The sequence below is a fragment of the Poecilia formosa genome, unplaced genomic scaffold, assembly GCF_000485575.1.
Source record: "Poecilia formosa unplaced genomic scaffold, Poecilia_formosa-5.1.2 Scaffold524, whole genome shotgun sequence".
Lineage (NCBI taxonomy): Eukaryota > Metazoa > Chordata > Actinopteri > Cyprinodontiformes > Poeciliidae > Poecilia > Poecilia formosa.
Genome location: NW_006800463.1, coordinates 136,564 through 162,360, shown reverse-complemented (window position 1 = coordinate 162,360; position 25,797 = coordinate 136,564). Strand labels below are relative to the sequence as shown.

General features: G+C 38.3%; 1 protein-coding gene across 1 annotated transcript in view; it reads left to right on the top strand.

The window, feature by feature from the left end:
* Nucleotides 1–25,797, top strand: part of LOC103129206 (probable G-protein coupled receptor 158) — a 79,020-nt gene that overhangs the window by 2,047 nt on the left and 51,176 nt on the right. Inside the window, exon 2 of the mRNA XM_007540206.2 lies at nucleotides 8,297–8,402. Within this exon, the coding sequence (XP_007540268.1) occupies nucleotides 8,297–8,402 (106 nt within the window). The remainder of the gene's footprint in view (nucleotides 1–8,296; nucleotides 8,403–25,797) is intronic.

Here is a 25,797-nt window from a genome sequence, read left to right as displayed (position 1 = left end):
TTTTTATTTTTTTACTTTTCTGGTAAATCTTATGTCTCTTAAGGTTCAAAATTCCATTTAGTTTAAATTTTTTTCAGTTTAAAGAAAAACTGACACTAAAAATATTTTAAAGGGGCATCAAAAATGTACATGGAGTTTTTGATTCTTTCGTGCTTGTTTGAGAAATCTTTGAATCTCCCATGGCAACCATTGAGCGGTAGAAAGATGAAGCTCATCCTCAAAGCTTCCAATCTTCTGCCTCACAGAGCAGCCCTCCTCTGCGACTCCCCTACTCTGCTCCTTCAGACTGGCCAGCAGCAATTAGCAAACACCTGGTGGAATTACAGATCTGCTGAGCTCATTATAGGAGCTACTTTTCAGCGCAACGCTGTTAAAAACATTGTTAAAGGGTTAATAGAGGAGAAATGTTGTGATGAGTTCATAAAGGCGTAATGTTGAAAGGCCAGAAGTTTCTTAAAGAGACAGAGGTTCAATATAACAACTCAATCTAACATAGTTGCTTGATTGTGCTGTAAAATGCCACTATGTGGCTGGAAAACACATAATGCGGCTTCTTTAAACAAATTTTATGGCCTCAATTTTGCTGCATAGTTGTCCTGTTGACAGATTCTCCCACCTGAGCCGCTCCTCCTAGATTATTTCCGGATAGCAACTTGATAAAATGAGCCTAGGGATTCGGAACGTGTAACTCATTGCATATTTGACAATAAATAATGACACTCGATGCAGACACGACCCTGCAGGTTTTTAGCCCTGTTTACAGATGGGAGTAAAGACATCTTCACAGACGCCAGTAGACCCTCTTCATTCAACAACCCTACCTGTCAAAGCACAGCTGTGCTGCCTGTAGTTTAATGAACACTAGAGGATTTATACAGCGTGTCTTTATGAAGGCGTCAAGCTTAGCTGGTTGTGGACGAAGGGAGGAGGAGCAGAAGAGGGAGGGCAGCACTTACACACAACCAGCTCGTATTTCAAGCCTCCAGTCTAAGAGCGTCTTGAAACAATCGATACAATCATGAATAAACGATGAAATATCAGCCATTCAGAGCCACTGTCTGCTGCATCAGTGAGCAGAGGTGTATCCTTCACCTGTCTGTGTCAGTATGATCATTTATGATTAATTACAAAGGAATCTCAGCCAAATTAGTATTTAAGATTTTTGTGGCATTAGTGGCCCTTTTTTTGGTGTTTCAGACAGAAAACAGGCAAAGAGAAGATACATTTGGGCAAATGTTAACAACTGATATATTTTACCACCTTGGTGTGGACAGTGAAAGTGAAAACTAAAGTGATGCAGCACAGGATTGTGGGTAGTTTAACTGAATCAGAAAAGCAATGGTGAAGACAGCGGTGTGCTTGTTTTTTCCACAAAGGGTAGAAATATATACAATAATGGTGAATATTGGTTATCGGCCGTAACAGCAATATTAAAATCACATATCAATATCGACCTAAATTTTTATATGGCTGCATCCATAGAAGAGAGGAAGAAATGTAGGAAATTCCAGGAGTCGAACCAAATCAAAATCAAAACGCAGACACGAATGGTCATAGATTTTACAATTGAAGAAAAAACATACAAAATGGTAGCGAATGTGGAGAAGCGGGATGACACGGCTGAGGTGAAAAATAAGCCAATCCAGCAGGATGCAAAGGTGAAATGAAACCTGATCTAATGAACCAGTAAACAGAAAGAAATGCTAATATAAACAAACAAATCCAAAATACAATCAGACTAACTTTACTGATACCTGGGGTACACTAACATTTCCCATAATGAAAAAAACTTTTGATTAAAATATGGACATAAGTGAAACAAAAAGACCAAACACCAATGGATCGTACCTAACACATCGAGGAACAACATATAACATCCGCTCTGTCGCAACGTCACACACTGCTGAGATGTTCGCAAATCTTTTCAAATCAACATTAAACCTAATTAACTCTCATACACACAAACTAGTCTTTACTTTGGGGAAGGCATTCAAACCAAGAAGTTCTGTTTCACATCTAGGCAAAAGTAGATCTGTCCATCCGCTTAACAGATCCTAAAAATGCTTCCCTGGATAAAACCCTGGAATAATAAAAGATCACATTGAACGAGTTGATCTCCACTCCTTCCTCAACAAGAGAGTTTTATTCTGCTGACGGAGCTTCCTGCCATCAGGGAATACAGTCTCTGTAAAGTTAAGAGCTACTTGACATTGTTAGCGTCCATCTAAAAAGCAGAGCCTCGGGTTTCTCAGCAGAACATTGTCTGAATTATCAAGCTGCAAGCATCGTCTTACCTTATCTCCATACAGTGCATCCAAGTGCCGTGTTATACAGAGTAGGTGAGTAACATGCTTGATTAGGGACATTCAGATAATGTAAAAGTTATTGCGACTCTTGAGAAGGGGTTGTCTCCATAGATCCAGGCAGGAGTTCGTACCCTGAAACGGTTGTAATTTCAGTGAATCGTGTTTCGACTAATTACTGACTGAGGGGATTGAATAAAAACACATCACATATTTAACTGCAGAGAGCCTGAAAGCAGTGTTTTTCATTTTCATTCTAGTTTATAATTATGCAGCAGAAAATTATAAATTCCCAGAAAATTCCCTACAAAACCAAAAGGTAAAAAAGCTCCAGGGATATGAAAATTTCATTGAAGTTGCAGCATGTAATTTTCATAAAAAATATATATTTTTTATTTTTTAACATATTTTTTGAAACTGTCACCATGTTGTGATAGAAACACACATACAGAGCCAGGAGGAGGTTCTTAATGCTGTCAATCAATCTCACGTACTTGCTGCTAAATGTGCAGAAGGTGGATAAACTAATGACGGTTTATCTGCCGTCATCGGTGGCTATGCTAACTAGCCTTAGCATTCACAACAGGATTTGAAAAGCTGTAGCGGTAGCAGAGAGCAGGGGGCAGAGAGATGGCAGGGCGAGAGTGATTAGCAGTGCCACACTAGATTGTGATTGACAGCTCTAAGCCCCGCATTCTGACTCTGATTGGTTGTTTGAAGTTACCAAGAAAGTACTTTCTTTTCTTAATGAAAAGAAACTCCTTCTCTTTTCATTAAAGAAAAGGACTTTAATGAGAAATCATTTCATTAAAGTCCTTTCTTGAAAAGCGGACAGAGAAGCTACGTTTTTTTTCGCAGATTTTTTCCTACCATGCTGTCCCAACATAGTCACAGTTTAAACAAATATTAAAAAATATATATATTATTAACAAAAATTGAATGACCACAGTTCCAACAGGATGGCTGGTGAAGTCTTAACTGCAGCTGCAGAAGACAAGATATGTGAGGGAGTCACAGCCAAATTGTGGTTTAAGTATCTGTGCTTTACCACTGGTTCTAGCTTTTTGGGGGAACCCTGCTGATGTTTCTGACTGTTACTTATGAGTAAAGCATCTTTCTCGAAGCCCACATGTGGTTTCAAACTGGCTGCAGCAGCTGTGCCTCACTCTGATGTCTCTGGCTCATCCCCGCAAATTATGAGCGGCCTGTCTGGGACGTCGCACAAATAAAACAGCTGCAGCGACGGTGTTTATTACCCTGGGAGATGCGAACAACCTGCTTGCTTTATTTTATCCCAAAGACATCTGGAAAAACAGGGTGATTAAGTACATAAAGCAAACAAATTCATTATTAAATCAATTGACTTGTTTTGCCTCTGCCAAGAAAGGGCTGGCTGAGTTTAAATGATTTTGGCATTACACAAACTGGGATTTAGAAGCAGAAAAGTCAGGCATTAAATCTAATTTGTGTAATTCCAGGTCAGTGTAGAGAGAGTGCCGCTATACAGAGCAGTCAGACTAGTAATGCAGTAAGACGTTGCATTTTTAGTGGGGAGATTTTGAAGAGAAAGGGTTTATTTTTTCAATTAGATGAAACAATGAAATTTGAGGAAAAAAAGTTAACACTAACTTTTTTGCAGCATTTTGGAGCATTAGAACATAGAGGAGATTGTCAGGATCTGGGATTGTTTGAGTTATTTTAGAGTTTGTTTTTTTCTTTGTCTCTTAGTTTCTGAGTTTCAGTAGATCAACCTTATTTCTGTTTTTTCTTTAGTTCAGTCCTTTCTTTTCATAATGAGTCTATTTTATATTTATTTCTTGTGATTAGTTATTCTTTTTTATTCTAGTTTAACTGTTTCCTGAGTCTAATTAGTCTTTTATTTAGATTCATATTCCTAGTTCCCCTGTTGTGTCGTCTCCCTCGTCCCCAGTGCCATTCTCTCTCTCTCTCTCTCTCTCTGTCTCTCTCTCTTTCTCTCTCTGTCCTCAAACCTGCAACCTATTAATCAATTACTCTGGTCTATTGTTCCAGTATTCACACTCCCAGTATTTAATCACCTCTCTCTCATTCCTTCTCACCAGTTTCTCCTGATGAACCTCGTCCGGATTATTCTGTTGGCTTTTTGTTTGACTCTGGCTCCCTGTGTTCCCTGTGATTTTTTGTGCGTTTTTTTTTTGTTTGTGATTTTTATTTCATTAAATCGTCGTCATCTGCTCAATGCTCCAGCCACTCTGTGTTTGGGTTCTCTTTAAACAACATATTATTTATTGTTTCAAGATGTCCTTATGAGCATAAAGTTGAAACCAGAAGTTTAAATACATCAGATAAAAAGACTCGTAAACCTTTTTTGTTTCACTAACAGTTAATCAGATCAAACTTCTCTTGTTTTAGGTTAGTTAAAATTACTGAAATTATTTCTATTCCAATAATTCTTGGTGCAGCAGGTGAGGAGGGTTTATAGGTTTTTCAATTGGTTTGGTTTGTTTGACAGTGTAGTGTGAAAACGAACCGCACCAGCTGAAAATATAACAAGTGTTGCAACTTTGGTCCCAAATCGAATCGAGTCTATCAGGCGTGAAAGCACCCTTGAAACTGAAAAGATTAGGGTTTAACCTTTCAAGGCAAGCAAACAATGGCAAAACAAAACAAAACAAAACACAGAAGTGAGGTGAATTATTGGGCTGTGTTTTCTTTGTAAAATTCAACACAGAAAGATTCACGTGTTTAAGAGCTCTTAGAATAATCCTTAAGGTCAGTAGCCAAGCGGGGAAAAAGCACACCAAGACAAATTGAGCTCAGTGCAAAGAAGTTGCCAGAAGTGTCACACTCCCATCCTCTCTTGACTTTCTGTAATCCATTGGTCTCTGCAGCTTCCTCCGCTCCAATCCCTGGTCTTGAGACGAAGCTCCTAAAAATAGAAGCTAAGTCGGGTTCAGATGGAACATCACGAGCCGTTGCCTAATTCCACCACGTTTTCTCCACCCCGAATCAGCCTCCCTCTGAGTCGGCTTCACACGGACAGACCTTAAGGCTCCGTAAAGCCGATCAAAATTCAAGTGGAGACGTTTGGGTTTGTTACGAAATGTGGAGGCATTACCATGAAGAAGAGAGAGTGCCTCGAGGCGCTGCTAAACACAGATTACCCAACATTCAGGAGCGTTGTTGAAGGTTGAAATGATTGCTTCTTTCAGGCTCTCTGCCAAGTGCCGGAGCTGACTGGAAAGGTGCAACAAACAGCAATCACGGCTCTTTCAGAATCGAAACGTAGCTCAGACCTTTGAGTAAAATACAGCAAATGCGTCTCTGGCAGACTTGGTAAAGTTGGACGAGCAGCGAAATAATAAAGAGCAAACCAAAGGAAGGCCTAACATGTTCTGCAGAGACTCGTACGGCCATACTTTGTGAAACCTGTGCAGTATTTTACCGTCCGAAATCAACAAGTTTTTTTTTTTGTCTTTCTCGATGAAAGATGGCAACTATCGCATCTTGCCATGATTGTTTGTTCCTCTTCCCAGCAGGCAGATGGAGATAACAGGTGTCAGGCTCCACATCACAGTAAAGGATAGCGACAGTGTGTGTGATTATGCAGCCTTTCTTTGTGATGGAGAAGGAGACAGCAGAGTGTAATCACAGAAGATTGAGCATCCTGAATAAATGTTTGTGTGTGAAGGAAGAGAGAGACAGAGAGGGGGAGAGAGAGACAGTCATGGACGGATATAGAAACCGGGCTTGGCTCCAAACCCAGCAGGTTAGACGGAAAATGTTAAACTGAACTAAACTCAGTCGGTTATATAAGCAGGCCGAGGTGTATCGCTCAAGCTTTTTGGGAGAGTTCAAGCTGTTGCAAAGGTTTTCAGCCTCCGTGTGCAGAAATACTCGTTGCATCGTCCTGAGATGTAAGAAACAGGACTAACAGAGACTTTATATGGGAGGAATCTGAGTGGAAAACGCATGATTCTGCACAATTAAATCTGAAATTTTGCTAATTCAATTCAATTCAATTTCAGATTGGTTTTCATTTTTGGAGACACTGAAGGAAAAAGGCATAGCAGCATCCCAAACTGTGAGGTACAGAGGCTGGCATCTTTATTTTGAATAGAGGTTTTGCTTTAGGAGGGGCTGGTGTGCTTCACAAATTAGATGGCTTTATGAAGAAAGAATATTGTGCAGAAATTTGGAAGCATCATCTCAAGTCATCAGCCAGGAAGTAAAAATTTGGACAGAGAGGGTCTTCAAAGTGGAAAACGGCCTTAAGCATACCACCAGATTAGCTACAAGTGACGTAAGGGCAACAAAGGCAATGCTTTAGAGCAGAAAACACAAAACTCTGATCTGAGTTGCTTATGTTGGAATGTAAGCAAACTGTTGCTTGTAGGATCATACCCAAAACATTTGACCTATGTTATGTAGTTTAAAAGGTAGCCTTAAATTAAGCAAAATTATTTAAAATGATTTATCAAAGCATTTAGTAACTCTGTTTGGCCTAAAGCAGAAAGTAAATTCCTAATAGTGACAAAAAGAACTTATGTTTTTACACTGTATTTACATCTCCTGTTATATTTCCATATATTTTAGCTACTATAGATAATTTTGACTCTGTGTGGATCAGAAAAACCCACAATAAATTAAAACTGACCCACACCCAGTTATCTTTTCTCTGCAAAAATCCTTGAGGCTGTGTGTTACACAATCACTCCACCTTGGAAAAGTAATGGTTTGGATAAATCAAAGCCCAAAATTTCACTAAAGATGTGAGTCTTTAAAAATCCCACAGAGAAAAATGCAAGGAGNAAACTGTTGCTTGTAGGATCATACCCAAAACATTTGACCTATGTTATGTAGTTTAAAAGGTAGCCTTAAATTAAGCAAAATTATTTAAAATGATTTATCAAAGCATTTAGTAACTCTGTTTGGCCTAAAGCAGAAAGTAAATTCCTAATAGTGACAAAAAGAACTTATGTTTTTACACTGTATTTACATCTCCTGTTATATTTCCATATATTTTAGCTACTATAGATAATTTTGACTCTGTGTGGATCAGAAAAACCCACAATAAATTAAAACTGACCCACACCCAGTTATCTTTTCTCTGCAAAAATCCTTGAGGCTGTGTGTTACACAATCACTCTACCTTGGAAAAAAAATGGTTTGGATAAATCAAAGCCCAAAATTTCACTAAAGATGTGCGTCTTTAAAAATCCCACAGAGAAAAATGCAAGGAGGAAATGTGTAGGAACGATCAGTTTGCACAATTAGACATTTTGCTTTAATCGACAAAGCATGCTCATCAAATTAGTATTTTACCCCCTATAGACACCAATCCCTTAAAAAAACAATATTTTTAGCAAAAACACAAAACATTCACAGCAAAGACATTTCTAAATCATTTTAAATGTGTTGAAGCTGAATTTTCTAAGTGATTACATTTAGTCATTGTTAGTTACATCAGAAGATTACGTAGCGGAAAATCTAATTTAGTCTGACTTCGGTTTTTATTCTCGAATGTTTATCTCTGCTCTTCATCATCTTCATCTCCATCGCTCTGCATTTCTTTCCCATTTGGATCCACTTCTTTCAATTATTGCTGCCTCCACCAGATTTGACCTGACTTCCTCTGAGAGCGGCTCTTCCCGTTAATTTCCTTGTCTTTCATTCTAGCCTCCTGAGTCTCTGCGTTCTCCTCTGGCCTCTTGTCCCTCCTGCGATTTATCTAATCTAATGTAATTTTGTCGGCTCTTCTTTGTCTCCCATGGTTCACTTGGGTCCTTTTCCCCATCTACCCTCTCATGTCCCTCAATTATTTCTCGTCTCATCTTTTATTTTTTTACTCTTACACTAATCTGATTCAGCATTCTCATTTCATTTTTATATGTCCTTTAATCCGACTCCCCACTGATTTCCTTGCAGTGATTTCCATTTCCTTTTTCCGCTCCTTTTCCTCTCATGCCTTATCTCTTCCTGTTCTGTTTATTTATTTATTTTTTCGTCAACAGGGGTGTTATTCGTGTGGATGTGAACCTTCAGGATGTGGATATTGACCAGTGTTCCAGCAGTGGCTGGTTTGCCGGGACGCATCGCTGTAATCTCACCAGCATGGAGGTCAGTGTCTGCAAATCAAAAAGCTGGAGGGATTCTTTGTTTTACATTTTCTTGCTACAATGTAGCTCTAGTTGTGTGCTTAGATAATTGAATATTTCAGCGAAACCTTTCATGTGCGGATACTAAAACCTAACTTAAAAAAGATGTTCTGAAAGGCTTGCTTATTTGGGGAAAAAAATCACTAGTCACTGAAAAATTCAAGATGGCTGCTGTGGTCATCAAAGAAAATATATTTTTGTGTTAAATTTGCCAATATTTGCCACAGATGAATACTTTTTGGTGTTGAATCATACATTATTCAACCGATAGAAGTCATATTTACTGATACTTTTATCATTTTTCTTGATGGCCACCATGGTTGTCATGGAGAAATAACTTTGCACTAACATCACATGTCAGATGAATGTGTTTGGTGTCAAATCATTGCTTACATATTTTGAACCATATAAATCATATGTATTTTCTTAGCTTTTTGCTCCCATTGTCTGGTGGACATTTTTCAAAATGACCACAATAGTTGTAATGGAGAACATATGTTTGCAATAGAAACGTAAAAAAAAGTTAGGTTCACTAACCACTAATGGCCTAAATAAAAATCTTATCCATGCTCAACAGCTAAACACATTAAAATAAAAATGATCAGAAACTGATGCTAAATCCCTAGACACATAAAATTAGCAGAAGTCTGTAAAGCTAAGTCGGTAAACATAGAAAATAAGCTCTGATAATGCTAAGTTGCTAAACACATCAAAATATTAGCAGAAGCTAATGCTAACCGTTAAGATGTCTGTTTCTGTGTCACACATATCCATCTCCTTCCAGCTGGTGACTGGTGTGAGACTTGCAAAGAGGAAAGCTCTCAGTTTCTGTTTTTGCTACATATTATTCCTTTAACCCTCTGATGCGTGAGTGACTTACTATACAGTCTTTCGTGAGTGGGTCCTTTTTGACCCGGGTTCCAATCAATGTGTTTTTTATGCTACTTTTGTCATTTTGATTCAAAATAATGTTCTGTATAATACTTTCTACTGTGTTTTATTTCACACAAGAATTATTTCATTTTTGAAATATTTTCATTTTTCACTTTTTTAAACATTTTTAGAACAATTTGTAGAACATTTCTGACAATTTGTAGAACATTTTTAAAACAAAATGACAACAGCAGCAATTTTACAACAACAATGATGAAATGCCAATAATGGACGATGTTAACATCCATTATGTGTGTGTGGGCATGTGGGGAGCTGCAAAAGAGCACGTTTCCTGAAACTAGCTAGTTAACCAGGCTAGCTAACATTACTGTCTCTATTCTATTATGCTATGTGTATCACACATCTGAGTGTGTGTATGTGTATGATCCATCCATCCATCCATCCATCCATCCATCCATCCATCCATCCATCCATCCATCCATCCATCCATCCATCCATCCTCCGTTTATCCGGGGTTGGGTCGCGGGGTCAGCCTAAGTAAGGAGGCTCAGAGTTCGCTCTCCCCAGCCACTTGTTCCAGCTCCTCTGGGGGAACCCATGGCATTCCCAGACCAGCTGAGAAACATCATCAGCGTGTCCTGGGTCTTCCCCGGGGCCTCCTCCTGGTGGGATGTGCCCAGAACACCTCACTAGAGAGGCGTCCAGGAGGCATCCTAATCAGATGCCGAGTCACCTCAACTGGCTCCTCTCGACAATAAGGAGCAGCAGCTCTACTCTGAGTTCCTCCTGGATATCTGACCTTCTCACCCTATCTCTAAGGGAGAGCCCAGACACCTTACAGAAAAAACAAATTTTGGCCACTTGCATCCGTGACCTCGTTCTTTCGGACATGACCCAAAGCTCATGACCATAGACGAGGATAGGATCTTAGATCAACCGGTAAATCAAGAGCTTCGCTTTTTGGTTCAGCTCTCTCTTCACCACGACAGATCGGTACAGCGCCCACTTCACTGCAGACGCTGCACCAATCCGCCTGTCGATCTCCTGCTCCATTTTTCCCTCATTGGTGAACAAGATCCTGAGATACTTGAACTCCTTCACTTGGGGTAGGACATCCGCCCTGACCCAAAGTAGGCACGGTATACTTTTCTGGCTCATTTATTTATGCATTTATTTCTATAGCTATACATTTTTATTTTATTTATTGAGATGATAAAAAAAGAACCTTGAACACATTGATCAACAAGTTTTGCATGTCATTCAACACATTCTCTCTCTCTTGGTTTTCTCATCCAGGGTGTCATGCACACACAGACAGGCACACACAAATAATAAAGATGCACAATAAAATATAGGTGGTAATGTTAGCTAGTTGGTTGGATAACTAGTGTTAGCTAACTTTGAAGAAGGCTAATATGTTGATTTGTGACAATAACGCTGTCACAATACTCATGATTGACACAAACACATTTGTGAGATAAAAAATAAAGATAATACTTATATGTAAGAGTTCTTGGTGTGTAAAATATTATTACTCAGGGGTGACACTTAGGTCTTAGTGTGTTTGGTTCACAAAAAATGTTTTCCTGACAGTAACAATTGGTAAGAAACAAAGATTCCCATTAAATTCCATAGGAAATAAATGCGGGTCATTTTGGACCCACTCACGGAAGAATGGGGTAGTAACATAAAATATGCTATTTCTTAAAATGTATAAAAGGTAAATTAAAAATTTGAATTGCATGATATCAGTAACATGTTTCTTGAGGAATACCTGGAATATGAAGTGATGAAAACTTTTCATTACAAAGATATTGCAAAAAGATTACCTCACTGGGTCAAAAAGGATCCAGTTATGCATCAGAGGGTTAAACCTGTATGAATAGAATGACCACAGTCGAAAACATATGTGGCATAAGATTCATCCAAATTATGAAAATGGGCAACTTTTTATGTCAATAATTGGCTTAAAAGGCTCAAATTGTGGCAATCTTGACAAATGGTTGTCACTCTGAAATTCAATTGTCAAATGGGAAATATGAAAAAAATACGACCTTAGGAGTAATCATGCTAGTTTTTATGCTTGTATCCACAGTTGAAATACTTTTACAGTAACATGCTGCACCTTTTTATCCTGTTGAAGCCTGGCTCTTCTGCAGGATGTAACAGAAACATCCTGTATTCAGTTTTCTCTGCCTTCAAATCAGCTCTAATGGTTTTGCACAAATGACGTCTGAAGTACCAATGTAAATGGTGCTTGAGTACAAATTCACGGCACACCTTTCAGATTTTTTTTTTTTCACGGGATATAAATACTTTGCACTTTGAGCCAGATCAATTTGTCATAATGTTGGATCCTTTTTTTTATTTTTATTTTTTTATTCATGCTCAGTCATTTTTGTTCAAGACACCTTGTACACGATGCTATGAATCAGAAAAGTCCAATATATCGAGCAAAAGCTTAAAAAAGACATTTGACTGCAGCTTTTTCTTTTATTTTTCTTTTTGCTTCACACCACTTTGCTCACTTTGAGAGCACCAGCTGAAAGAGGAAAGCCACCATTCTGCTCACGTAAAATGTGAAACCATGAAAGGCTGGGCAGGATAGAGGCTTTAAAGAGTTCTAAGATGTGCTCCTGAAATATTTTAATAATCAACACCGTGCTTTGATTTCATCAAGAAGGTGTTTTTCTGACACGATGTTCTCTAAAAGGTGCTTCACTGGAGTGTGCCTTGTTTTCTCCCTAACCCCACTTAAGAAACTAACAAAATATCAAGTTAAATGTTGTGATGTCTTAATAAGTCACCACCTGAATTAATTATTTTTGGCATACACAGAGCCGATATGGGCATGAACGTTTTTTTCATTTGATCACATTACAAAAGCAAACAAAACGTGTTTTATTGGCATTTTATCTGACAGTATAAAGCAAAATGAGGCATCGTAGTGAAATGGGAGGGTCGATTCTATTCCTTTTATTTTAATAGTGCCAAGTAGCAAAAAAATAAAATAAAATAAAAGATGATTAAAAAAAAAAATAAAACTTAGCCTAATTAAAAGAGCAGAATGTATAAAAACACTATTTAGTATCTGGAATAAAACCAACGCTCTGTATAATCCTGAACACACCATCCCTGTGGTGAAATCTGGTGGTGGCAGCATCATGCTGTGGGTATGCTTTTGTCTGACAGGGTCAGAGATAACATGTGGTCAGATTTGGTGTGATGAAGACCACAGGCAGATACAAGATGTTCCTCCGGGCTGCAATGAATGTTTTTGAACAAAGAATTTCATGTCTTAGAGTGGCCTAGTCAAAGACCAGATCAAAATAAAATTCTGAATCTTTAGCAGGATTTGAGAATTGATGGTCACAGATGATTACCATCTGATTTGACTGACTATTTCCTAAATCAGAACGAACAACATTTCCGCCCCTGGATGTGCAAAACTGGCAGACAGGGCCGGACTTAAAGCAATGTGGGCCCCTGGGCCGGAGCCAGTTTTGAGTTTTGGTGGCTTATCCAGTAAGGAAAAATTATTTTACTGATGCAGATTACAGGTAGTCCTGTACATCAGCATATAGGAATAGGTAGCCAATAACTCTATGCTGTTACTATAACATTATAATTTTAAAATATTTAAATATTGTTTATATTAGTACAAATCTCAAAAAATATTAATAAAACTCAACCTAATTTGCACTTAGTAGTATTATACCAAGTAAAATATTAGCAAAATATATATATATATAAAAATATATATAAATAAATCTTTGGGCCTGCCTCCAAAAATCGGGACCCTGGGCTACTGCCCTTGTAAACCCTTTCTATAGCCTGATCCAGCTGGTAGAGATATTACCCAGAAAAAGACCAGAATCAGTGATTACATTCATTTTTTTCTAACGGTATTGACTGAGTGAGACTCAATACAAAATGACACACTTTTTCAGACTTTGATCATCGGAAAAATCATAGAAATACCTATAAAATGCATAAAAATGTCTCACTACCCGACTATTTGAAAAAACCCTGAGGTGTGAATACTGTCACAGGGCGCTGGACGTAGACGGCTCCTCCATGGGGGCTACGATGAAGAACACGTGTTGTCGAGGAGGGCTGGTGTAAATAAGAGCCGCTATCAGCGTAACCGCTGAGCTGGAACCAGCGGCAGGCATCCATCATGTTTCGCCACATTGACTGATGACAGAGTGGCGTAGCGGGGGAGATGGATGTGCATGTTTGGCGTGCTGGAGGAGTGGCTCCAGGCTGTTTATATGCGAGCGGATTTGCCCTCACCTTCGCTGCAGCGTGTCTGTAGCACAGCGCTGGTTCTGGGTGAGGCGGCGCAGGGGAGAGGGGCTGTGCAGGCATGTCGATGGCATTAGGATGTATAATACATGCAGCGAAATGGATTGCAGAGAGATGAATAATTAACCACATTCTTGGTATGTGGACCCCCCATGTACCCATGTTTATATGTAGTTAGACGGTAGATGGGAGGGTTTTTTAATGTTTGACCCCCTGCATTGTTTCAATTTTTATAAGCCGCTCTCAGCTGGTGGCAGCTGTCTACTCCAATATGACGGGTGCTGCTCCTCCTGCACAGATGGTGCTTCTGTTTGTATGGCATCTTCTGCTCTCATCACACTGAGGGCAAAATAAAGGCTTTATTTTCTTCTTATTATTCTTCTTTTCACCAAACCCGGTCTGAGTAGCACATTGCATTCAGCAAAGAAAAAATAATAGACACCTTCTCTCAAAATCTCATAGCGACATGTTTTTTTGTAACTATGACAAAAGGAGTCTATTTTTTTTTTCCTTTGGTAAATGCAACGAGCACAGCACATATTTATTCAAGCCACAAGTACAGGTTATGTTTTCTGTCGGCTTACATACACTGGGAAAAAAAAGCAGCTCTAACTTAAAAAAAATGCATTAATTGGTCACGAGTAATTGAATAATGTTCATAAAATTTACCTTTTGCGTTTAAAGTTAATAAATTAACTTGGGTAAACTTAATTTGATTCCTTGTGACTTATTTACACAGTTTTCTCTTTGTTAGGTGGAGGTTAATAAATTTGAATATTACCAAAAGGTTTATTTATTTTTGTAATTTAGTACCAAAAAGATACTCATATTTATTTAAGTTCATTCTGCAAAGTGATATGGGTTTTAGCTGATAAAAGCCTCAAATTTAGCCTCTCATATGTAAGAATTGTTTTTACTGTTGCAATACAGCATGCTTTTTTAAATTCTAGATTATCACTGCCTGGAATCTTTAGCTTATCAGCTAAATTAACCAATATAAGTACTTGAAATATGTTACTATGTGTGTAATGGATCATTTCATTTTAATTGAATGAGCTTTTTGACAACATTCTGAGTTTCTGAGATGCATCTCTATTTGTGAGTCGTTTTTCAAAAAACAAAATCGTGCTTCTCCAAATGTGAATTAAAAAATCTTTAGATGATTTCAGTTTTAGATGGTGTTCAGTGAGTGTAACATTCACGAACGTTCTCTGATTACCACTTTAGAAAACACGATCAAACATGAACAGAAAATGAAACCCCCCAAAAACCTAGGGAATTACAACCAGATTCATATTCACTCAGTATGAAATGAGAAGAACAACTGTTTCTGGTATTTAGTCAATTAGTCCACACCAGATGTTTGCTGTGTTTAAACAGCCAGATGATGATGGTTTTACAGTGGGTGCAGAAATTAGTATTTGTTTTCCTCCTGACAATGGCAGAAACATCTGGAAGAAACCAGCATAATAAATAGAACCGGTCAAGATGGTTGGTTTAGTGGAGACAGGAAAGAAATGGGAGATTAAATTGGAAGATCACAAATGTTACATCACACAACAAAGAGCTCTTTAAAGCTGGTTACTGCCGCTCAGTATGGCTTTTGCTTTTCCCTTTTGAAGCAAAAGAGAAAGGTCCAGGCTTTTATTTCTTCCCCTGTCTTTACATTTTGACTCCAGCTCTCCCTCTGTGCTTCACTGCTTCCATTTCTTGTTCGCTGCTTTGTGTGATCAATTGCTGAGTTCTGCCGTTTAGCCAGCCTATTACCCATACTTTAATGTGGTGTTTTGGGACCTTACCAGCGTTTTCCTATAACAATCCAAGCCTGAACAGTCCAGTTGTTTCCTTAAGAGTTTTTTTTTTTTTTTTTTGCTAAAACAGTTTGTCAGCAGATCACAGGAGCACATAAGCCAGATCATTTCAGAGCTTTGCTATCTACATTTTCTTTTTTTGGGGGGGGGAAATGAGCTGTGGAAAGTCAATGTGAGGCTCATTGCCTTCTCTCCAGCAGCACAAATGTACCCCGAGGCTCAGTGGAAGAGAAACATCATAATGAGATTTTAGTAATGTGAAGGAGCCTCATGTGATCTCCAGAAGTCACTGCTCTTCCTCTCACAGCTGACATTGCCCAGTGCGACGGCTGCAGTACATTTAACTTGAAATTCTGTTTTTAGCAACATGTTTGGTGAAGATGTTGCTTTCCTAAACCAGCAGTGGGCTGGAAAGCTTTCACAATGTACTGCTTTGTAAGTCTTCCCAGTGTAAAGTATGAAATTTGGCTCCTTTTCGGTCCGTATGTACGTTTAAAGGTGGCTTTTGCTACTCAGCATTCATTTATTTTATCATCTGCACTGACTCTTAGGCACCGGCTCCAAAACATTTCCATGCCACTGCCTCCCAAACACCTTTAGCCTCTGGCTGGGGACCCTCTTTGCAAACTCACAGACAATGCTATGAAATATGTAAAGACACACTGACTTTTTCCTCACCTTTATTCACAAAACCTATCTTATAATTTTAACCTGTATTTCATAATTATGATTGAAAAATCAGATTAGATTTTATGATTAAAAAAGGTTGTTAAAGATTCATGACTGAAAAAGATATTGGATTAAATTCTTTTTTTTTTTTGTCTCATCTTCCTTCTAACTTTCTGAGGCCCCACTAAAACGTCCTGGTGGACCCCGAGGGGGCCGCGGCCCCCACTTTGAAGAACACTGTCTTAGTTGACGTTCACACAGCAGGCAAATGCGACCCAAATCTGTTTTTCCTTTGGCAATTTTCGACCCATGTCTCACTTTTTCACTGTACTGCTTTTGTTTCCCTCAATCTGTTTTTTCAACACTCGCACCCAAACATTTGCACATTTATACTAAAAGTCTTTCCACAGAAAGACGCTGTAGTAACGCTGAAGTCTTTGGTGTGCAGCATTTCCTAAAAAGTGGTATTTTTTGACTGTCATAAGGAGTTTATTTGTGTCTTGATTGTTTTGTTTATTTAGTTTATGTTGAGATGAATGTTGTTTCATCCAGCAGTCAGTGATATCTGGTATATTAAATAGACTTTTAACTTTTTAATAGTAGCTCACGATGCACATTGCAAATGAACATGCAGCATATCCAGATAATGGCACCACTAATACAAATTGTCCTTTATTTTTCCTTTTTGCATTATCATAATCTTCCTTACAGTAAACTATATTCTATAGCCTCATTTTTATGTGTTTATATATATATTTAAAGCCTTTACCTGCAGATTTTAGTTTTGGTCAATACTAATAAGAAGTACAATACGAGGATATATGAACAGCACAGAAAATACTTCTATCTTTTTGTCTTTAAGTGGTCATGAATTATTTGTATTATAAGTGGCGGAGGAGTAGTCACACAGAGAATATTACTAGTAAAAAAAGACAAATGTCAGCAGAGTGAGCATATTAAGCCTATAATATATTAGGAACTAGTTAGAAGCATTGCTAAAGAAGAAGTCTCTATGGAGACTTTTTTTGGATAATGTAGAACCTTTCCTCAACCAGGGTATATTTCTTCAAAAATAAGTTGCCCACTTTTCCAAATCCAGCTCATCCTAAAACAGCTCAAGAGGTTAAAATGTAGCAACTTTACTGTAACACGTTCAGCCTTCCTGTTCCAGTCTGTGTTGCTCTCTCCCACCCTGACTGAACCGCAGAAATGCAGTGTGACTGGCAGAAAATCCAGTTTCCTTTCAAAAAAACTTATTACAAATCTGTGCTTCTGATTTTGTTTTGAAACGCTGCACATTATTTAGAAATTAGCGAAAGCCCTTTGACTCCTACCCATCTTAACAGATTGAAACTTGACCATTGTTTTTGGCATGATCTTTTAGTTTTAAGGTATGGTTCTGTCACTGCTGAAAAAAAGAACAAAAAGGGATCAAATTTTTTATTTTAAGCTGACTCTGATCTCAGTTCTTCTCCAGAAAAATAATTTCTACAAATAGCAGCTACGGATGGTGTAGCATACAAAATAATCCACCAAAAAACATGAACTATTGTTTGCCAGTGTCATCAAAAAACTGTTCCATTTGCAAAAACACAGATTTCTATTTATCACATTCATATTAATTATAAAACTCGACATACTTCCACTGTTAGCTCCTGTGAATGTCAGCTGTGCGGTAGGAAGACGGCACTAACAAGCTCAGAGCTCGACGCTCTCCGTTCCCACGACGCTCCGTGATTTAACCTTTACTCCCCGCACAACCACCATCATTTCGGCGCGTCTGTGCGCAGCTTTCCAGTCGGGTCATCGTTCTCCGTCTTCCTGGTCTGTTTTGCGTTGTGCCCAGATACAGAGGGAACGGGAAGGAAGGTAGGATGTGTCACCGTGAACCAAATACAAGACCTCATGCATTATGGATGCAGTCAGTTGTAGGGGGAAGATTCTTACATAAGGATCCACTGCTTATATAATTAGACGAAGACGCGAGGATGATGATTGGTGTGGGTGATTTTTGACTTGATGCATCTTAGTAGGTTTATGTAATTTATTTATTTTTTCTGTATTATGTGAGTGTCTCAGAGTAGTACTGAGTAGTCTCTCAGTCTTCATGTATGGTGTTTTTTTTTGCAGCCGGTCTTGTGAAACGTGCCGATGGAGATAACGGGACTTCAAAGCCAGAGCTCTGCTAATGAGCGTAAAATGCTGCCACAGCCACAGAGGGTTACCCCTCCGTCTCTTCCCCTGGCCCTCTGTTTATGTTTAGGTGTTTTTCTTCTTCTCCTCCTTTTGTTGGCCTTCTCTAAACGCTCTCTGCTTCCATATTTTATTTTATTTTTTTTACCTCTCAAAGCCTCGCTTCTTATCTGAGAATCAAATTTCTTGGAGCAAATCAACTCCTCTGAGGGATAAATAAAGACCAGAAGGAGCTTATCACCCCATCTGCTAACATAGCATCATCTCACTTCTGCCAGCTTTGCACATGAAATAGTCACATGAACTTCAAGCGATTGTTATGTAATCGGTCTTCATCATTCTTTTTCACTTTCCTACTCTGAACCTGTGAGCTCAGCTTATTGTCGATAACAGAAAGAGAAAGATTGATCATTTAGATGCTGCTCAGCATCTAAATGATGCTGAGCAGCATCATTTGTGATGTTGAGGATGCTTCATCATTTATACATCAATGTATGTATAAAGTCCCAGCACCCTTGCTAAAACAAGGGTGCTGGGACTTGAAAAAAAAAAAACTTTAGGCAATTTGTTGCCAAAATTCAGCAACATTGGACTGGAAAATAAGTAGATGTTGCCTTACTTTTAGTAGTTTGGTTCTGTTTTGAAACAAGAACGGATGACGATCTAAGAAAAAGCCAATTTAAAACATGAATATAGTGATGAAAATAACTATTTAGCCCCCATCTGGCAAAGTAAAGTAAAGTAAAGTAAAGTAAAGTAAAGTAAAGTAAAGTAAAGTCTTTGTTGTCATTGTACATTTCACAAGCACAACCAAACTGGGCCACAGTTCTCTCCTCAGTGGAATTATGTCAGATATAATTAATAAATAACAAAAACGAAAATAAATAATAAACTTTCTGTCAAACAAATAAAAGTCTTTTATAATGTCTTCTTTCTAATAGATAAGGAGAGGGAGAATATCAACCAAACATCTGTGAAAAAAATGACAGAGTCATTTCTTTCCACTGTTCGGTGATGAGTGACATCATGATGAGTTGATGACAGCTGGCAATAACTCTTTTACAATCTTGTGGAGGAATTATGTCCCACATGTCTTGCCAGAGTCACTTAAATTCAGCTACTTTAGAAGACTTTAGAGCACAGACGTTCTGTTTTAGGTCACTGCATCACAATCTCATTTAACTCCAGACTACCACCAGGCAATGACGCAGCTTTCTCTCCCTTTATTCCCCTTCCTGTCTTCTCCTGTAGTGCACTCAGGCCAGCACTCCACAACAGGAATGTTTAGATAAATACTGAAAGATTTAGCCAATCTTTGCTCCGCTAGGCGACAAAAGTGTGTTTTCAGAACTATTTTTCATTCTTATCATCTCAGCCATCAGTAGCATTTACATTCAAAGCTGCACCAAACTGCAGCAAACCGCTGAAACTTAATTACCTTCCCATTTAATTCAATGAGCCGGCCTTCTAGAGAGTTTAACCTGTCCTCTGCAGTGTATTGAGGACAGGTTAAATTCTGTTGGGGAATTTAGGGCGTATGGTGACAGTTTGACACGACTTAACTTTGGTGCCATTTAAAAGTATTGCTAACAAACAGGATTCTTTTGATAGTACAGTTGCTTTGAATACATTATTTCAATGATGATATGACCTCCGTTTTAGACCGATTCACAATCTAGCCCTTCATAAAGATATATGACCATTTGGCTGCTTCATTCACAAATAAGGCACGATTTCAGCAAAAAACAAGAATAAAACTGTAGTTATTAATGCATTTTTACGTCGATGTATAAATGATGAAGCATCCTTGACATCACAAAAAAACTCACTCTCTCTTGGCAGAGTGAGAAAAGTGGACAGGATCTCTGCATTTATCTGTGAAACATCTAAACAGCTGCAGCTCTGCTCAAAAGCTTATATACACTCATCACAGGCATGAGTGTCTTTTATGTGGAGCATTTAAAAAAATAACCTGAACCTGTCAGTTTCAAAGGACTGAATATGCTACCTAAAACTGCAAGGGTTTCTTTTGTAAGAGGTGGGCATTAGCAAAAATGCAGCAGCTACCACTTTACTTCTTACTTATTATTTTAATTATAATTATCATTAGTTCAAAGAGTTTTATGTAAGAAGAAATTTTCTAAATCAATGAAATCAGCTTTACTGGCTGAGATTAGCTGTTGCCCTGCATGAATTATAAGCATGAAAACTCACAACACCAAGACAATATAAAGTAAATATGTGCATAACACACATTCAAGCATACAAATTTAAATAGAATATGGATATTTAAAACCATAGAAACAGACAATAATTGTCAGTACTACAAGGATTTACTGAGGCCACTTGGGCTGGGGTGCAGGCACAAACACAGCATGGTTAATTTCTGTATAAATTTCAAGTTTGATGAAGGGAATCTAGTTTCCCAAAAAAAGAGGTAAAGGTGCCCAAATTTTATAACATTTTTTTTGGATTGACACTCTAATGCAAAATGTTATCTTTTCTAGCTTCAGGAACAGGTCCAGGTCTTTCAGCCATACAAGAGATTTGGGTCGTGGGCGTTCTGGTTTCCACGCCAGTAAGATTCTTCTTGAAAACTCAAGCACATTTTTAAATTCACGTGTCGTACATATTCCCTCCCCCGGAGCTCCAAATATTGTCAAACCAGCTCTGGGTTTGATGCTTTCAAAATTGACAGAAATCGGCAGAGGCCTACCTGGACAAGCTGAATACCTTTTGGAGAAAAGTTTTTTTTTTTTTTTTTAACTGACATGCTTGAGCCGAATGACGAGAAAAATGTTCAAAGGAGTCAAAGTGAGGCCTTAAAACCACTGTCAATCACAGCTGTGGCAAGAATATTGATTGGATGGAGAAATACCTCCAAACTCTTAAGCTTAACCTCAGTCAACAACAGAAGTAGGAACAAAGAATGGCCCAGCAGAACAATGATCACAAAAATAAACCAAACTTGTTACTAAAATGGACAAAATGTCCATTTTCAGCAAGACAAAACCTCAACATGGCCACTATCAGTGATGCTTATACGGATGAAGTGAGTTAAACCTGCTGCTTCATTTAGATCGCAGCACGTTCCTGTTTTGGGTCTAAAAGTTGCTACCAGTATTTTCTTTTGTTAATGTTAATTTATTTCTTTGCTGTTTTTAAATTTACATATAAAACTCCGAACAGTATGCCAAATCTAGCATTTTCCCCCACTAATCTACTGGTAATCCTTAGTTAGGCTGAAGTAGAAGGAAAAATGTGTGTGAGTAAGAGGGTCACAGTCACCAGGGAGGTTTCATGCTCCATAAACATACACTATTCACTTTCTAATCTAACGCCTGCAGTTTAACGGCTGCCAATGAAAGACTGTCAACTCTATAGCAGCCATCATATCTTTACTGAGAGAAACCCCCCAGCTCAGCGCCATGTGAAGAGCTGCAGGGACCGCCCAGCCAGATATCTGCAGCCCATCTCATAAGTTTTAAAATCCTACATAAGTTTAACTGGGGCAGGGAAATATATCGACTTAATCGGTTAATCGAGTTTTTGAAGATTTAATTTTTGGGAAATGTTTTTTTTTTTTTTAGTCACCAATCCACTGCTTGGGTTTCAGTAACTCAGAGTGATGTCAGCACACCCAGTACCTAACTGGGTACTGGGTGTGCCCAGTTAGGTACACCCAGTACCCAACTGGGCACTGGGTGCCAGTTGGGTACTGGGCACCCAGTACCTTCTAAAGCAAACATGTTGCTTTAGAAGCAATCATGTTCTAAAGCAACATGATTGCTTTAGAATCATGTTTTATAGCTTGTATTTATTTGGACTTTGAATTCAGGTAAACTCTTAGAAGGGATGATTGAAATATAAACAAAAATATTTTCTGTCATTTGTAATTTAAAAAGAAAGGAGAAAGAAAAAAAAATGTATTAAGATTTTAAATTGGAATGAAAAATATATCAGAGATTTTATTTTTAGGCTACATCGCCCAGCACTCGGTTTAGCATTTCTTTTTAAGATTTTATTAGCTCCAGTGGCCTTTATGTGATAGGAAAGTGGGAGAAGAGGGAAGACATGCAGCAAAGGTTGCCAGGCCAGGAATCAAACCTGCGACAGCTGCGTCAAGGACTAAGGCCTCCATATGTGGGTTGTGTTAAACCCCTGTGCCACCACAGCACCCTCAGTTTAACATTTCACTCCTGACAGGTTTTTCTGGCAGCTTATTTTATTGGAACGTCTTTTTAAATCAGTTCAAAATTACAACCCAAAATGTGTAAAAACTAACAACATGACTAGGATAGGAAGCCCAGCGTCTTCAGTCATTATCTTAAACCTGCACAAACTGGAATTACAAAAATACATTTGCTTAATTGAAAAAAAAACTCATGTTTTTGCACTAGAATGAGGTAGATTTTGGGCTGCATCAAAATGTGCATATCTTGCGAAACTACAACGGAAACATTTTTTCCGCATCACTCGAGTCACATGATCAACAACCGGCCATTACTGCAGTCAGAAAACATGAAGAAAACAACAGGAAGTGGAAGGATGGCGCCGTATTTTTTAACGACTTATCGCGCGAACACACTTATTAAAGTGATTTATAATACTGGAAACACTGCAATTGCGAAAATATGTTGGTTTTTTTTCAACATTAGTGGAATATTATCAAAGTTTTGTGCACATTTGTAATGAAAGCTCAGCTGGAGATACTCCAGACAGACCAAGGTCTTCTGTCCTCCGGTGTTTCAGTGCTCAGTAGATTCTCTGTGAAACAACAGCAGGCGGCTTCCTGTACTCTGGAGACGGAGTGATTGTAATGCTTTGAGGGTTTATTGCTTCCAGTGTATTTATAGATCTCCAAAGGGTGCCCTCTCATTCTCTGCCTCTTTTTCTCTCTTGCTAGCTACCACCTATAGTGTCATGTTCACAATTTCATGTCCAATTGCTTGGTGAGGAAAATTTTCAAAAACTGGCACGTCAGACTGCCAAGCAAACATAAAGGTGTTCTATAACAGTGTTTTTCAACGACTGTGCCGCGGCACACTAGTGTACCGTGAGTGATCGTCAGGTGTGCCGTGGAAATTATCCAATTTCACCTACCATATTTTCTGGACTATAAGCTGCTACTTTTTTTCCTACACTTTGAACATGCGGCTTTTCTGTGAATTTTTCTTCAACCACCAGGGGGCTCTTTAGCAGGAAGTGAATCATTGGAAGTCAAAATTGGAAATCAAAGAAGAACGCTCTAATTTTAATTTAGAACAAGCACATGCTAGCAGTAGGCACGACGGAGAAATGTTTTCAAACTCATATGATGCAGCTTCTAAGTTGAGGAGTATCGATCTGGCAGTACAGGAGGGAAATAAAGCCGCTGCACGTAAACTCTGCGTGAATTAAACCGTATTTGGAGACGGAGAACTGCGTCCTTAATATATCCAGCAGTTATTAGGACGCAGCCCTCTGCTGTCCTCTGCTGGGTCCTTATGGGAAACCGAGAGCGGCAGAGAAACCAGCGGCCTGTAGCCCGGTGCGGCTGATTTATGTAAGTTTCCAGGGGGCCGGGGGGTTCAAAAAATTTGAAAGTACAGTTTTATAGTATGGTGCGCTCGAATTAATTATCTGCAAATAATGCCATCTTTGAGTGTCTTTGCTGTAGTACTGACTAATGGCGTAATCATGTAATTTTATTATCACTAGATGGCAGTAGGTACAGAGCATTTTACATTAAAACAAGAAAATTAACACGACAGTGTTGTCGCACTGTTCAGGTGTATTTTTGAAGTGGACATGTTAAGGGCAATTTGAAATAATAAATCTAAAATATGATAAAAATTAATTTTTGTGTTTGATTCCTATTCAAGACACTTTGATAAGAATGACTACATGTAATATAGGTGGCTACAGAGTATCTTTGTTTACATTTTTGGTCGGTGGTATGCCTTGTTATTTTGTCAATTAAAACAATGTACCTTGGCTCAAAAAAGGTTGAAAAACACTGTTCTATAATAAATGTAAAGATAGTTTATTTTTTCAATTGCAGATTGCTTCTGGCAAAAGAAACCAGATATATTACTATATTTATTACATTTCCAACATGAGAAACCCACTGGTGTTTTTTCAGGGCCCTGTAAAACTTTGTGGCCGTTTCTTGAGCAAGATTTCAAGTGCTATAATATTACTTGAGCAGTAAGATGGATGATCAAATCTGCTGTAAAGTTGAATTTCACCTTTGCAGCCATTAAACTCTATGGAGTTTAATCAGCCAGGTTGCTCTAGCTAAAGCTACACTTTATCTGACTTTGATTTATCTGCTTTGATCATTTCTTCAAGTATTTCCAACATCTGATGTTGCACTTTTAGTTCGTCTCTGGAATACAGAATCTATATGTTTTGCTGTATGACGGCTGTACGTTGTTGTGGCGTCCATAACTGTCTTTCTGATGTGTTGGCTGTTTTCCTCTGCTTAAAAAGCTTTGACATAATTTACAACATAAGAAAAATATTACTGTAAAATTATTAATTATTATTATTGTTGGTGGTTATAGAGTCTTATAGCTGCTGGGAGGAAGGATCTATGGTAACGCTTATTTGTGCACCTAGGATGACTGTCACTGATGAAGCTCTACTTTATGATAGGTTTCTCTAATCACTTCCTCTCAGCTGTTTGAAGACAATTTGAAGAAAATAATACAATGTTCTTTTGAGGTTATTCTTTTGGAATTTAGCAAATAGAAATAATTTTGGCAAACCAACTGACCTAAAATAGGAAGACTTTAGTGTAACTTAAAACAGTGAGAAAATTAAATTTATGATGTATGTAGACATCTGGTTCAAATGTAGTAATTAAGTGAAGATCATAAGATCATGACCTTCCTAAAATGATGACCTAACAAAATGTTTTCCCAAAAGATTATGGGATTTTGGGGGAAAAGAAACACAAAGTTAAAAAAAGAAACAATACTACTTTTAGTGCCAAAAGATGATTCAGGCAAAAATGGGGGGAAAAAAATCACTTTTAGTAAAACTGACTTTGGCCACTATTTTAGAAAGGTGACAATATGTTTGGAATCAATAAAATGAAATTGTTTTCAGCTTATATTGCTAATAGAACTGATATTAAGCACCACAAAGAACACTATTTTGGGGTTTCCTCCTGAAAACCTGCTACGTCCGGTGGTAGTGAGCGTCAGGGCAGTCCACTAGTGGCTACAAGCTACAAAAATTTGGAGGTGCATGAGCAGGCATCATAATTTGAAAATAACAGCCCATGAAGCTAAAAACCCTATCTAAAGTATACAAATGATGCTCAGCCTGGTGGGGTGGGAAGTAAAGTCTGGTGGCCCACAAGGCTTATAATACACTGGCAGAAATCCTGCTATTTCTTTGGTTTGGTGTCGTTCCCAGCTCCACGTTGCCACTTCAGACGTAAATAAGTGGCCACTTGGTCTGGGTTCAGGTCTGAAGTTGTGTCCATTGCTG